Raw genomic sequence first — 16,651 nt, forward strand, 5'->3', positions numbered from 1 at the left:
ATCAGAGGCCCACAGTATTAATGCTGGAGTCCCCCAGGGGTCCATCCTGGGCCCAACTCTCTTCTTGATCTACATCAATGATCTCCCAAAACACATACTTAAATCATTCGTTGACATCTATGCTGATGACACGACCATCTATGGCAACACATCAAAGACCGTAAATGACAAAATTCTCTCTCCTCTGATCTTGAGTGTGTGGTACAATGGGGGAAGAGGTGGCTGGTCACTTTTAATCTATCCAAAAGCAAGCTTCTATCTTTACATCATCAACGCTCTGATCCCCATCTGGCATCAATTGAAATGGATGGCTCTCGTCTTGGGGAGGCTCCATGTTTTGACAAGCTTCTGGGTTTGACCTTTACTCCTGATCTGAAATGGAACACGTACATCAAATCTGTTGCCAGGGACGCTGGGAAAATGGTGGGATCCTTCTACTGCTCTAGAAGATATCTCACTACTGATGCAATTCTCTATCTGTATAAAAGCCAAGTACGTCCAAGGATGGAGTACTGCTGCCACATCTGGGCAGGAGCTGCTAAAAATAGCCTATCCTACCTTGACAGAGTACAAAATAGACTTCATGGTTTAGTGGAGGGTGCCCTTTTCTCTTCCCTGCAACCTCTCTCCCACAGAAGAGACGTTGCGAGCCTGTCTTTGTTTTATCGTTATTTCCATGGCAGGTGCTCGTCTGTGCTCCAATCCCTCGTCCCCCTCGTCAATCTTTCACGAGAAACACCCGTCTGGCTGAAACTACTGTCAATAATTTTCCCCACTCTTTATCTGTGCCTAAATCCAAACGTAGATTCCATAAACAAAGCTTCTTTCTTAGAACTGCACGCCAGTGGAACTCTCTGCCGCTTTCCTATTTCCCACCTGACTACAACTTGGACGTCTTCAAGTCCAACATAAACAAACTCCTGACAAACCGCCCCCTTAAGACACTATCAAAACCCCCAATACTAATGATTACTACAATACTATCTCATTGATTACTGTACACGCAATAACCCTTGGACGTACTTGGCTTTTATACAGATAGAGAATTGCATCAGTAGTGAGATATCTTCTGGAGCGGTAGAAGGATTCCACCATTTTTCCAGCGTCCCTGGCAACAGATTTGATGTACGTGTTCTATTTCATATTTTTGTTTTTTTTTTTGTGAGGGAAAGGAGTTTTGACCTTTCTCTCATCACTGTCACAAATTCGTACATCGATCATTTATCCTTAAAAATGATAAACCATTTTCGGGGGAATTTCAATATTTAATGAATTCAGTAAAAAGATAGAAAAGAAAATTTGTGGAAAAATATTGCACTTGATGAAATCTGATTTCAGAAACTAAAAAAAAAAATTTTCAATTTTGTGGTGAATAATAACATATCACAATAAGATGGACGGATTTTTTTATTTTTGCTTGATTTTTTTTGTTATCATTTTCCTGAATTTTGACAGAAAAGTGAGACGTATTAATGAATAGAAAATGGATTCAAGGTTTTCAGGCTTTTCAACTTGTCTGCATCTCTAGTTCAACCATTTTCAAAGCTTTTTTCATTGTTAGTTTTGGTTTGCGATGTCTTTTAATGTACTGGAAAACAATGAAAGAAAAAAAGAAACAAAATTAACAAAGCATTTTCAAAGAATTTTTATTTTTAATATTCACTTCATTAATTGTCTCCCCTGACATATTGCTTTATCAAATTCCATTTTTACCTATGGAAAAAATATGCTGAGAGATGAAAAAGGAGGAAAAATATCAAAACGTCAAAAAATTTTTAATTATTGGCAGAAATCCACTCAATAAATGTCAAAATGATATTTATCCAGTGGATTTCTATGAGTATTTTTCATTTTTTTTCAAGGTTTTGACCAATTTTCAGGACTCCAAAGAAGAGAGAGCATCATGGCACCATCTTTGTTTTAGTTTTAACTGAAGTGCTCAACATTACTAGTGCTTCACATTAAAAACACACTTTAGAGCCAGTTAAAACACAAAAAACTTATCCATGTAGGTAGAAGAGTAATTTATTTTGCCTTTGGTAACATTTATTTGTTATATATTTTTCGTTTTGTTGTTGCTTCTATCAACATTCCAACATTTATGGGTGATTTTTTATTTCATAGAATACTTCCATCAGTATTTCTGCATCATTTTGCACAGTTTCTATGCGTCGATGTCTCCATTGATTAATATGTCTCTTACAGACAAACTTTGCTTCTTGAAATATTAGTATACTTGGGCAGCATTTTTTCTCCAATGCATATTTCATTGAAATAACATGTACATCGGCGTGACTAGAACCAGTATCTCTTGCCAACTAACATACCAACTATCTTCCCCAAATAGCTCCATTTACCAACACCTTACAGCAGATGACACCCACAAAACTCGATTTAGGGAATATACTAATTAAAAACACTGCCATTTTAGCTGTCTCATCTGCGTCTCCCAATCATTGAAGTTCTACTCATCCGTATAAAAAACAACCATCAATCAGGCTCAATATGAAGTGCTTTTAATGTTTTTAAACGATTTTAATTGTATTTTCAATAAATTTATCAATGTGATTTTTAATTCATCACTCGCTTGAGGACGACTTATGGAAGTCGAAAACATCCATGATTATGGCAAATTTCTTTTCATACTCGAACAAAACGTTCAAATATTATCCCGAAAAAAAAAAAATGGATTGCAAAAAAACAAAAATAAACAGGAATTTCTGTGCTCTTCAAGGAAACATCCTTGAATTATGTAGATAACTCTCCCGATTCTTCTAGTGACAATAGCATCCTCCAAAAATCATTTTCCAACCTGATATATCCTAAAGAAGACTTTATCTTCTTTATACGATTTTTAGTTTGTCTTTATTTTCATATAGTTCTTCTTTCTATTTGGCAACGTGTCGAATATTGAACATATTTTCCTTGCATACATGATTTCTTCAACTGATAAATTTCCTGTTAATGATGCTAATCAATACTTCTGTTAGTTCTTAGTCTTGTTTCGGTGCTGCAATCACTGTTTCTTCCGGCAGTTCAGAGTTTTCCGTGATTAGTCTTGAAAGACCATCCGTGTGTGCGATTTTCTTGGATGGCATATATTGTATTTTGAAATCATAATTTAATAAAATAACGCACTATCTTTGTAACCTATTTGCAGAATGGGTAGAAACACCTTTTTCCAATCCAAAAATCGATAATAATAGTTCATGATCAGTTTGTAAAATGACAGTTCTTACATTTATATATCTATGAAATCTTTTTCACAGCGTACGTTATTGCGAGTCCCTTCATCTCAATTTGACTAGAGTTTCTCTCCACAGGAAGTAGAAATCTTGAAGTAGCTTTACGTTTTGTTACTCAATCCTCAAATTTGTGTAGGAGCATGGCCCTTATGCCATACTCGCTTGCATCGGAAGCTACAATTAATTCCTTTTTCGGATCATAGTATGCTTCTTTTTTTTTTTTTGTTTTTTTTTTACATGGTGGTCACCACTTATCAAAGCCCGGAAGCCACTCAGGGATAAGGGTTATTGCAAGTACAGTACGTTAGTGTGGAGATTTGAAAGTGTTTACTTAAGGGGGCGGTTCATTAGGAATTTGTTAACGTTGGACTTGAACACATCCAAGTTGTAGTCAGGTGGGAAGCAGGCAGACGGAACAGAGTTCCACAGGCATGCAGTTCTAAGAAAGAAGCTTTGTTCATGGAATCCACGTTTTGATTTAGGCACAGATAAAGAGTGGGGGAAATTTTTCACAGTGGATTCAGCTAGACGGGTGTTTTTCGTGAAAGATTGGCGAGAGGGGACCAGAGATTGGAGTTCAGACGAGCACTTGCCATGGAAATAACGATAAGGATAGGCTGGCAATGTCTCTTCTGTGGAAGAGAGGTTGCAGGGTAGAGAAAAGGGCATCTCCCACTAAGCCACGAAGTCTATTTTTTACTCTGTCAAGATAGACTGTTTTTAGCAGCTCCTGCCCAGATATGGCAACAGTATTCCATCCTTGGACGTACTTGGCTTTTATATAGATAGAGAATTGCATCAGTAGTGAGATATCTTCTGGAGAAGTAGAAGGATCCCACCATCTTTCCAGCGACCTTTGCTAAAACTGAATGTGATAATAAGCATTTCCTTATTTTAATAAATGCGTTATGACATTTTCTTGTCTAGCACCATTTTTATTTTTGCTCAACGATTTATTCAATGGCACTCTCAATTTGTGCACATTAGGAATATGAAAATAGTAGTTTACTAAACGAAAACAATGATCGCAGTTTAGTTACGTTATTCAGAATAATTTTTTATGGCTTCCGTTGTTTTTGAGTTCAGTCTTCTTCATAATTGATTATTTGACCAAATATTCTATTTTGTTGATACAAAATTCGCACTTTTCAAGTCTAACCTTAAATCTTTTTTTTTTTTACATGCAGTTCACCACTTATCAAGGCCCAATGGCCACTCTGGGATTTGTGTGTACAGCAATAAATGGAACAGCGCAGCAATAGTATTGGAGAATTGATAAAATGTCATCACTTAAGGGGGAGGTTCATCAGGAACCTGTCTGTGCCTGTATATATAAACACATATACAGATATAAATCTGCATATGTAAATGTATTTCTCATTTTTTAAAAAACTTATTGGACGTAACTTGAATGTTCTCCAAAATTTTCAGGCTGTTGAGACTTTCCCATACTCGATAAATTTAACGTCCTACAAAATGCATTTATCAGCTTCTCTCATAAATTAAATACAACTATTAAATGCTGAATAGATTTGTATCTTTCCTCTTACATGGCATAAATCTTTGTTTTATGCGTTTTACAATCGAATATTACTTTAGCATCAAATTCCTCTTTGACTTAGCCTGCTTCCAGAAATACCTTTTGCTATTTTGTCTGTATTTCGTGATTCAGGTTTACCTATCTTTCTTCAGATTGTAGAAATGTTGCTCTCTGTGTCCAACAAACAAGTAATATTTTGACCATTAACTGTCATGTCTACAGATTTTTTTTCCGTTATTTTTCGGCACTTTTTATAAAACTGCATTTATCCTTTTAGGCTTCTGAAAATTTTTCTTTCTACACATTGAATCCTTATCTCCCATCTTACCACATTCAAAACAAATCTTGTTCTTAAAATAACATCTACATGTAGCTTGGAGGTGGTAGCTTAAAGAGGACGAATGACAGCCAGTCGATCAGTCTGCTTTTATGCCGATATTTAAAGGGTATGTTGGGTGGTGGTGGGAGGGGTGTCTTGGTGAGTTTTGTATTTTTATTTATTTCTTTTAAATTCAACATTGAGTTTTTAGATTAATAGGCTGCAAACACTCGTCTGGCTGAAATTACTGTCAATAATTTTCCTCACTCTTTATCTGTGCCTAAATTCAAACGTAGATTCCATGAGTAAAGCTTCTTTCTCAGAACTGCACACCAGTGGAACTCTCTGCCGCTTGCCTGTTTCCCACCTGACTACAACTTGGACGTCTTCAAGTCCAACATAAACAAACTCCTGACAAACCGCCCCCTTAAGTAAGACACTCTATCAAAACCCCCAATACTAATGATTACTACAATACTATCTCATTGATTACTGTACATGCAATAAGCCTTATCCCTGAGTGGCTTTCGGGCCTTGATAAGTGGTGACCCCCATGTAAAAAAAAAAAAATAAGCATGATTCAAACTCCCACATGGTTTGAAATACAATCATCTTCCATAACGTTTTTTTTTCTTTCTTTGTAATCATGTTTTACTTTATTTATTTGAGCAACATTTTTTCTTCAATATATATGTTCTCCCGTCTGATTTTAATTAATTTCTGGCATCCTGATACTTTTTGCAGTGTAATCTCCATACATTGTTCTTGCAGTTAAAATTCTCGACCGAATCACTTTATCCTTATTTGATGTCAAACCCTGTACGAATATTACAAACTTAAACATGTCTTCCTTAAAGTCTTCAACATCTGAACAGTTCATACTAAGCATTTACTTTTCCAGTGTATACCATGAAATCGTCTTCTTTAATTATGTAGAAACATTTATAACATTTATGAAAAGAACTATCTTATTCTCCAAACCTTTTAGATAGTTTCTACAGTTTCTTCAAACGACATCTGTTCCTGAAAATGGTATTAATATATTTTATGTTTTTGTGAGTACAAACATAATTTTTTCATCATTTTCAAAAATTGTTTTGTATTGTTTAAATCTTTAACTCCTTCAGTTTATATCTAAATTTTGACAGCAGGTTTGCTATATCCCCTGAAGAAAAAGTGTTTGAACTTTGTTCTCGTTTGCCCTGATTTAACAATATTTTTTACAAAATGTCCTACTGTTCTACCATTTATTTTTGGACCTCTGTTTGTTGTTTCTGGTAATTTGTTTTTTACTGTACAAAGTGTTGTAATTGTTGTACCGTGGTGCCTAGCATTTGTGTCAATTCCGCCAATTGTTCCATATTCAGCATAAAAAAGTATGTACTTGAAAAAAAAAAAATACAACCAAACAGTTTACCAATAATTAAATACTTTTGGTAAGAAAGCATAGTTTTACTTTTTTCTTTCAATGAAGGGGAGGGAGACCAAAAAAAACTACCTTAACTTTTTTCTTTCAAAGGGAGACCAAAAAAATACTGTAACTTTTTTTTTTTGCTTGTTTGAATTTATTTTACAAATTCAAATCCTTGTTTAACCTTGTCATATTTCTATGTGTTGATTTTTTTTTTATTAAGTGAATCCAATTTTTTTGCACGTCCTGTAGTCAGCTAGATAAAGATGATATATTTCAAAATTCTTTTTTTTTTCCCATGACAGTAAAAAAAACTCTTCATTGTTCATTCAAGTTTCTGCAAATTGATACGTGCTGAAATTGATACGTGCTGAAAGCTTGTTCTCTGTTGTCAAATCTGGTGAACAGATTTGTTGTAAGTTCGTAATTGAATTCTCAGTCACCAATTTTTTTCTTTTAGTGAATTTTCACCCCAAACAAGGCACAGTGCCACTTTGATGTAGGGAATTTTCACCCGAAACACTTTGATGTGGGGAACTACTATCTGGGACATAATTTGTAGGGGTACTATGTAGGGAGTTGAGTAGTCAGTTTACATTACACTTCAACTTCTGCATCTCAGTACAGTTAGCGAAGCAGGAAACCGGAAGGGAATTTCAAAGTCTAGCAATCCTAGGGAAGAAACTATTAGAGTAAGAAGGCTTTCTTACATCTAAGGATTTCTACTGTGTAGGGGTGGGATTTTGCTGTTTGTCGAGTTTGTCAGGAGTATTTACGTGGAGGGGATACAAGGGCTTGTAGTTCGTCAGAGCATCAACCATTAAAATACTTGTAAAACAGGCAGAGGGATGCAACATTTCGTCGGTGGGACAGCAGGACCTATTAAGTTGGCGACTCTCTTTTGAACTCTGTCTAAGAGAGCGAGAGACTAGTAGCAGATGCACTGGCTCAAATGTGGCAACAATACTCCATACATGGGTGAATAGTGACCTTGTAGGGGTAGATAACACTCTCCGATGTAAGTAACTTTCTAGCATGGTAGAGAGAGCCCACCTTCTTTGCAGCAGCCTTAGCAATGCCCTCAATATATCTGTTCCAACTCACGTTTGCCGTGAACGTTAAGCCAAAGAGTTTGAACAAAGTACTTTCAGGTAATGTATCATTAGCTATGGCTATTAGTCATTGAACAGGTTTCTTGTAGTTATTAAAGGAAAGAAGCTTGTGTAGATTTGGTGCAATTTCATAGTCAAATTTTCTTTCGCAAATCTGTTGTAAATTATACGTGATTTTTTATTCTAATCCTTCGACGTCCATCTGATATAGATTCGATGTAAGTTTGTTCTTGAATCCTTTATTGCCAAATCTAATACATCCCTGGATGAATATATTCAGTATAAATTCAGATTTATTGTACAAAAAAAAATTCCAATGTAACAAATCAGATATTTACAATTGAATGGTATCTTGAATGACGTAATATCAAGATTTACTTACTCCCCGCTGCTTACCACTTGTTAGCGTCTTTTATAGACTGAGTAATCCGTTCTCAGGGGATGTCAGGATGTTCCACAAAATATCACATTCGAATCATACAAAATACTAAAATCCTGAGCATTTGGATTTTTCCGGCTAATGTTCTCATCTTGAGTGTTATTTTTGGTCAAACTTGGGAATCTGCGCTAAATTTTGAACCGAATACTTTCTTTAATTCGCTCAGGTAGCATGCTTTCATTCTGTAAGCCATGACTGGATAGAAGTCCTAAGTAATTTGCAATTATATTTTTGAGTGTCACCCGCAATGAGGATTGAACCTTTAACCTCAGTAAGAGTGTAACTTTTTAATGGAATTTTTCCAAGTACTATATCCACTATGCCATGGGTCTTTGCAAACTACTCAAGATGTGAATGGTAGTCTGAAGAAACTGAATAATAAAAATCAATCTTCATCTCAAAAATTAAGAAATGTAAAATGCTAAAATGTAAAATGCTAAAATGTAAAATGCTAAAATGTAACATGCTAAAATATTCCTCAGTTTTGGGATTGAGTTGTGTTTGAAGTAACTTCCATTTTAATTGTCCTAATTAACTGTAATTTGCAATTAACTCCCTAAGTGAGCCCCATCTTTTACTTAATTTCTGGCTATCACTTTCTTCCTCTCTCATTGACTCCCACCCCCACCCCACTTGTTCTTTTTCTATAATGCTTCTAACTGTCACTTCTGTCTCTCTCTTTGTTTGTTTACAATTAAAGTTAATCAAGAAAGGAAAGGATAAAAAGGTTGAAATACTCTATTATAAATAAAAGGGTATAACATCACATGTAGTAATACTATTTGGTCATTATACAATACTATCTTTGATACACACGGGCTAGGTATTACAATGTCAAGGTTATAATTTTTATTTAAATGTCTATTTGTTACATTCGATAATTATTGTTGTTTTACAGGTGCAAGCTTATGTCAAAACGATCTTTGGTCTTCATAACCTTGGTATTAAAAGATATCAGGCACATAATTTTTGTTCAAATGACCTTTTGGTACATTTGATAATTATTATTGTTCATAATGCAGGTGCACAGTTTTTGTCAAAAGTGATTTCTTTGCAAACATGGCAAAATATTCCACAATTTTATAACTTTTATTTAAATAACCTTTTGGTACATTTGATAATTATTATAGTTCAAGAGGTACAAGCTTTTGTCAAAAAAAGTCTAGGTACGCACGGTATAGGTATTACAATGTCAGGTGCATAATTTTTATTCAAACAACATTACTGTGGACTTACCTCTTTGGTATCTGCCAAAGTTGTGTAGACATAATCAGGAGTGAGAGCGTCAACGAGAGAATGGTAAAGAAATTTCTGCGATTCGCAGAATTGACGAGTGAATTCTACTTGCTGCTTCATGATTTCATGCACAGCCGTAAGATTTGAGTGAGAAGGAAGATGAGCTGAAAGAAGACATTGTACATTGAAATCTCAAAAGCGTTCAAAAGATAAAAAAAATAATTTATTAGGTGAACAAAGAAAAAGTAAACGGACAAGTACTTTAAAACAATCCAATTATTTTATAAAAATAGAGAATTTGTCTGTCCGGCTGTCAGTCACAACTTTTTTAAACGTAATAAATACGTTTTGGAATTTGTCTCATTTCAAAACATCAAAGATCTTAACGACTTTCAGAAATTAAAAATATTGCATTATTAGTAAATAACAAATTCCCAACAAATAAATAGGATACCATAACCAGATACCAAAACTGAAAACCTTAATATCTTCAGTCTGGTGTTCTATCAACTAAGCTATTAGAGAGAGGTGAGAGGGCAGAGCGGTAGCTCTAGATATATCTAAGGCTTTTGACAGGGTATGGCATGAGGGTCTCCTCAGGAAGATTAGATCTTATGGTATCACTGGTAGAATACTTAACATAATTGAATCCTTCTTAGATAAGAGAAAAATCCAGGTTGTCCTCGACGGTCGTACATCTAAACAATATGATATAAATGCGGGAGTGCCCCAGGGATCTATCCTTGGACCTCTGCTGTTCCTGATATTCATAAATGACCTCCCCAACAAAATTGCCTCTGAGATGGGTATATATGCTGATGACACCACACTCTATAGCAGTCACGACAGGAAAACAAATGAACATATATCTAAAGTAATGGCAGAAACACTAGAGGATGACCTCCAATCAGTAGTGGAATGGGAACAAAAATGGATGGTCACATTCAATTCCGCCAAGACAAAACTGGTTTCATTCAATAATTACAAGAAACCTTCTCTACCACCTATAGCAATGGCCAACGACTCTTTATCTGAGAATACGTCTCTCAAGCTCCTTGGCCTAACGTTCACAGGAAACATGAGTTGGAACAATTACATTGAGGGCATTGCCAGGGCCGCTGCGAGGAAGGTGGGCTCTCTCTACCGTGCTAGAAAACTTCTAACACCCGAAAGTATCCTGTACCTCTATAAGGCCACTATTCGCCCATGTATGGAGTATTGCTGTCATATTTGGGCTGGTGCATCGGTTACTAGTCTCTCGCTCCTTGACAAGGTTCAAAAGAGAGTCGCAAATCTGATAGGCCCTAAACTGGCATCTAAGCTTCAGCCTCTGTCCCATCGTCGAAACGTTGCATCCCTCTGCCTGTTCTACAAGTATTATAATGGTGAATGCTCTGAAGAACTGCAAGCACTTGTGCCCCCACGACGTGAACACCCTCGACAGACCCTACAGGCTGCGAAATCCCGCCCCCACACTGTAGAGATCCCTAGATGTAAAAGATCTTTCTGCTCCAGTAGTTTCTTCCCCAGAACTGCTAGACTTTGGAATTCCATTCCAGGTCACTGCTTCCTGCACTGTACTGACATGCATAAGTTCAAGTGCAACGTGAACCAACATCTCGCTGCCCTAATCCCTACATAGTACCCCAGTAGATGTTTCCCCTGATAGTAGCCCCCTACACCAAAGTGGCAATGTGCCTTGTTTGGGGTGAAAATGTAATAAAAAAAAAAAAAAAAAAAAAAAAATATTTAGGCTTTTTTTTATAAATAGAGCGTCAAAACTTATTTTAACATAACAATTATAGCTACACATACAAATATATAATTCACATATGCATCTGAGCAGCAGCCGAATAGTGTAATGGTTATGAGCGTCAACAGTTGTCTAGACGGTCGAGTTTCAAACCTGGCTTTAGATAGTTGCTAGTCTAGCTACATTGATGAGCTGTGATAAAGTACTGTATATAGATGACTATAAATGCTAAATGCTCCCTATCTTGGGTTGAGCATATTGGGAAGTGATAAACAAACTGCCACTAGCATATTAAGTGATGCTCTTTGTGCAAACAAATGGAGCTTAGGCGCTTGGACAATGTTTGAACATTGTTAATTCACATGCCCATCTTAGCAGCAGCCGAATAGCATAACGGTTAGGAGTACTGGCTGTCGCCTAGACGGTTGAGTTTCAAACCCAGCTTGAGGTAGTTGCTAGTCTAGCCGCACTAATGAGCTATGATACAGCGAAACAGTACTGTATGTGGAATACTGTATATATATATTAGTGATGGGACGATTCCAATATTTATCCCGATTCCAATTCTTTATAAATTTCTAAATATTTAACTATAGAGTTGTTATTTTCCCCTATTTCTGAAAAAAAAAACAAAAAAACAAAAACAAAAAAAAATACATGTTAAATATGCAGATATTTTCCTAAACGTCAAAATACATTTGTGTAGGATGATCTATCGATTTTAACTTTATTGGTAATTTAAAATCAATAAATATTTATTATTTTATCATTATTACCAGCAATGGAAGATTTTGCTTTAAACAAAATCAAATAAAAAAGAAACTTGAAAGAATCGTTTTGGCATTGGAAAATAGGCATAAATTTTTTCAATTCCGATACTGATTCCGATACCCCAAATTTTTTCCGATTCCGATTAATCGTCCCAACACTAATATATATATATATACTTTCTGATTCTCTGCTCCAACAACAACATGGCAAAAAATAAAAGAAAAAGAAAGAAAGACATACTGAAGATGAAGATTTCCTTCAAAATATATTTATGAATTTCAATATTAATTTTAATATTAATTTCAATATAAATTTCAATATAAATTTCAATATTAATTTCAATATAAATTTCAATATAAATTTCAATATTAATTTCAATATAAATTTCAATATTAATTTCAGTATTAATTTCAATATAAATTTCAATATTAATTTCAAACAAAATAAATATCTGTTTATTTTGTAATAATGCGTTTGTTTGGCTTCAAACGTATATAATACATATTTTATTTTATTCAAACTCAACCAGTGCTTTTAAGGAACCAAAATCTTAACATATATCATTTTTTTTTTATATATTTTATCTGGTCTATTATTTTCTCATATACATACATACATATATATATACATATATATATATATATATATAACTTCCTGCACTGATGATTCTGGAAGAATAAAACACTAGTGCCTGTAGATATTAAAAATAATTATTTCACATTGACACACCGATTCTCCTCAGATCACCAAAGTTAAGCAACAATGAACCTGGCTATTACCAGATGAGTGACAATTTGGGAATACTAGATGCTGTATATGGTCTCCGCTTATCTTGACATTGTTTCCAGTCATCCTGAACTTCTACTTGCCACTGATATTTAATAACACTGACTTAGGAGAAATGTGGTTGGAGATTGTACAACTCTTGCGGCAAAAATTTCACATACAGGCACCCTCATAGTGGGTATCCTTAGTCTGTCAAGATTGAACAGAAGTGAACATATATATATACATACACACACACCGTAGATTTCAGCATAGAAGATGACCCTTAAAGTTAAAAAATCATCTTTAAAAATTGGGGGTTGTCTTATACAACCGATATAAAAGGCATATATATATATATATATATATATATATATATATATATATATATATATATATATATATATATATATATATATATATATATTTCAGGTAGAAAGATATCCAAAAATTAAGAATAATTGAATTTCAACAAAGGTCATTGATAGTGATCAATAAGAACCTTAATTTTTGCTTATTGCCAGTCATGGAATTATTTTTCTCCTTAAAATTTGAAAGGTCTGGGACCTTTTTAATTTTTGTATTTTGATTTATCTTGCCTGATGAAATTAAATATGATTGAAACGGTCTTCACATCGTAGCAAGATATGACTGTATTTACTTAAAGAATGATATATATATATATATATATATATATATATATATATATATATGAGAAATTTATGAGAATTTGCTCCAAACAAACTTACATCTCCAGTGAGTTAAATGGCACTAAAAAAAGTAAGATTTATAAAAACAACAAATTAAAAAAAGGTAAAAGAAAAAATAAGTTTAAACAAAACAATAAACTTATTTTCACTTTTAACTTTGTCTTCTCCTATCTACCTACCATATTTCCACATTGTTAACAGCCTTCTATAAATTGACTATTTTTGTTTTCAGCTGCATTTCTATAAAAAGTTCTGACAATTTATCTTTCTGTCATATTTCAATTTGAAATTGCATTTTCATTGCATGCAAACTGCAGAAAAAGTAGACCACATCCTGCAAACCACTCTACTGTGCATTCATTGATTTCAAGAAGGCATTTGACTATATGCCTAGAAAAATGATTTATTGAGGAGTGGGCAGTCTGTATTATCCAAGGATTTATGCAAATGATCATAATTGTGATTTTGTCACTACCGCGAGGTGTAGGTGTTGAGGTCCATCTGTACGCAGCCCAAATCATGGTTCTAAAAAAATTGTCAAGTGAGATCCATGTTGTTGTCCCTTTATTCTTGTTATTGTACAGCATTCACTCTAAGCAGGTTGAACCAGCTTCTTCCAAAGAAGGATGCATCATGGGAATATTAAATTCACAGGCGGTCCCAAGTTGCTTATAATGTTTGATGTATTTTTAGTTAGGAAGCCAGTATCTTCAAACAGCCTGATCTGGTAGCACCTGATGCCTTAACAGGTATTACCACTCTGGGTTGGAGTGGACCTGGGAGCAATGGTAACTAACTTAATTGAATAATACTCACCTTAATAATAAATTCCAATTAAATAAATAATACTCATCTTAATAATGAATTCCAATTAATTAAATAATACCCATCTTAATAATAAATTTCAATTAATTAAATAACACTTTCCAATTAAATGAAAATGTTTTCATGAAACAAACTTGATTTAAACTTGTCACACACAGATGTCGTTAATCACTTAACGATTAGTCTGCCATTGTATTTTCATAAAATATTGCACTGAAACGTTTCAAATAATTATTGAAATCATAACATTACATTATCTACCAATGTTGATTATGTTTACCGTTCAGACAGGTATGGCCACAGACGTGCGGTCTTGCAGATGCAGGTTTTGTTGATCCAGTTATTAAAGGCCGACCTCTCCAGTCTTGATTTGCATACAGAGAATTCCAAGGTGAAGCTTGGAGTTGATCCTGGATGAAATCAATCTCATTTGTCTGCGTACCTTCATTGCAAACCCGGATCACTTTTGGCGTTGAACGAGACGGTTTTTTTACCCTTGACTTTCTGCTTCGGACAGTGTCTTTTGAATGGTTAGCACTGCAAAGAAGATAAAAAAAATCAAATTGAAAGGAATTTTCAATTTGATTTTGAGTAAGAGCTACATAACGTCATAGAAAAAGAAAACAACGAGTTTGATGTGGAGAATGAGCAGAGTTACTTCCCCCTTTGATGAGGAAGGAGGTCAGGATTGTTTGTATCAGGTTGACAAGAAAGTTCTTGCAGTTTTTAACCTTTATATTCAAATGAACATATCTCGGCTCAAACAAAAATTTATTGGTCAAAATAAACACCATCAGAATCAACTTTTGCCAACGCAAAACAAGTGTATTTATGTCAGCAACATAAAAATCTTGTTTTCTGGTGACAATGAAGTTGCTAGTGACATTTTTGATATCACTTAGGTTCTTGATGCATTTCTCATGCAGAAAGTTGTCGAGATGTTTGAAAAAGTGGTGGTCAGTAACTGAAAGGTCTGGAGAGTATGGCGGATGAGGCAGAATTTTCTAGCCAAATTTGTTCAACTTCTGCAGAGTTGGTTTAGCAACATACGGGCAGGCATTGTCGTGGAGGAGAATTGGGATTTTTCTGTTGACTAATAGTGGGGGTTCTTGTCGAGGTTTCTGATGCATTTCATGCATTTGTTGACAGTACTTCGCCACCGTAATAGTTTTGCCTGTATTAAAAAAAAACTGTAATGGATGAGACCAGTCGCAGACTATCAATAGCAATACACATGGCCGTTAAAACGCTTTGGATAATCACAGATTTCAAGGAGTTTCTGCTAAAATAGTCATATTTTAGAAACCAAAGCACTTTAAGTCTTCAAAATACCACCGTTCAGAAATGAATATACTTTCAAATGAATTAGTAAATAATAACATACATTATATATTTTTAGAGTTTTAAGCAAATAAAGTGATAAAAATGTGAATATCATAAAACAGCATTTTCGGTAAGATTTTGTAACGACCCCCCCCTTATTTCTAAACATTCATACCGTGTTTCTGTGAAGAATTTTTTTAATGAAATGTGGAAATTAGCCAAAAGAGATGTCATTTTTAATAATTTCGAGTGTCCGAAATTCATTTGACAACTCGTTTTTTTGGTGTGTTAAAAAAAAGATTTCAAAATGATGAGTATTGAAAATTTTGAAAAAAAATTTTCTTTGAACACTCACTATTAAATAAAACAATCTTTTTACTATGTTTATTCGTTAAAAAGATGATTGAACAGTATTTTCTTTAGTGATACGTAGCAATTTAAAAACATAATATCCGAAAAAATCGTTATGAATTTGGATCAAGATTTCTGTAGTATATAGTAGATAGTAGCAACAGCAGCGATAACCTGGCATAAACAGACGTTTTGTTTTTGTTGTTCATTTTTATTTCAAATCGATTTTTTTTTTAATTGAAAATCTGGTTATAAATAAAAATTCTTACATGTTTAGTTAGAGCTATTTTGTTATCAACCATACAAATATTTTTAAAAATTGGGTAGTTAGATTTTAAAATATTTTAACAAGTGAAAATGTGAACTATCATTGTTTTGGTTCACGTGTACGAACGGTACACACACTTCTAATTTTCGTCCCTTAAAAAATGTTTTCAGTGAATTATTATCGAATGGAAACTAATCTAGCCAATTATTAAAAATAATATAAAAAAATAATCAATATTTAAATATTTGTAGGAGGTGCTCAGTTAAAAAATAAAAACGGTAGGAAAAGACATGAAATGTAATTAAAAATCAAAATAACATTAATTCAAATTTTTTTAACAATTTGTCAGCTTTAGCAAAAACTTGTTTCTTTTTTTACATTTAAATGGAATTAAAATACTTGATATTTTTCCAAGTATCATGTTTTCTGTTAGAGGGACGTCACTTTTTTTAAATAACATTTATTATTGTCTGTTTGTCATAATTCTTGTAAAGTTTCACAATGGGTATCAAACACCCGCTTAAAAAAAAGAAAAAAAACAAAACTCGCTTAATTCTATGTCTAATCCTAGGTATGAGTGGCA

The 16,651-nt window shown here is 34.0% G+C and overlaps 1 protein-coding gene across 1 annotated transcript in view; it reads right to left on the minus strand.

Annotated features, from left to right (window-relative positions):
• Positions 1-1,389: 1,389 nt before the first annotated feature.
• Positions 1,390-16,651, minus strand: part of LOC145280121 (uncharacterized) — a 43,380-nt gene continuing 28,118 nt past the window's right edge. Inside the window, exons 6-8 of the mRNA XM_080131878.1 lie at positions 14,407-14,663; positions 9,303-9,466; positions 1,390-1,588 (exon numbers count right to left, since the gene is read on the minus strand). Of these exons, the coding sequence (XP_079988004.1) occupies positions 1,508-1,588; positions 9,303-9,466; positions 14,407-14,663 (502 nt within the window). The 3' untranslated portion in view covers positions 1,390-1,507. The remainder of the gene's footprint in view (positions 1,589-9,302; positions 9,467-14,406; positions 14,664-16,651) is intronic.

This window comes from Euprymna scolopes, chromosome 7, assembly GCF_053919585.1.
Source record: "Euprymna scolopes isolate OS-2025 chromosome 7, ASM5391958v1, whole genome shotgun sequence".
Classification (NCBI taxonomy): domain Eukaryota; kingdom Metazoa; phylum Mollusca; class Cephalopoda; order Sepiida; family Sepiolidae; genus Euprymna; species Euprymna scolopes.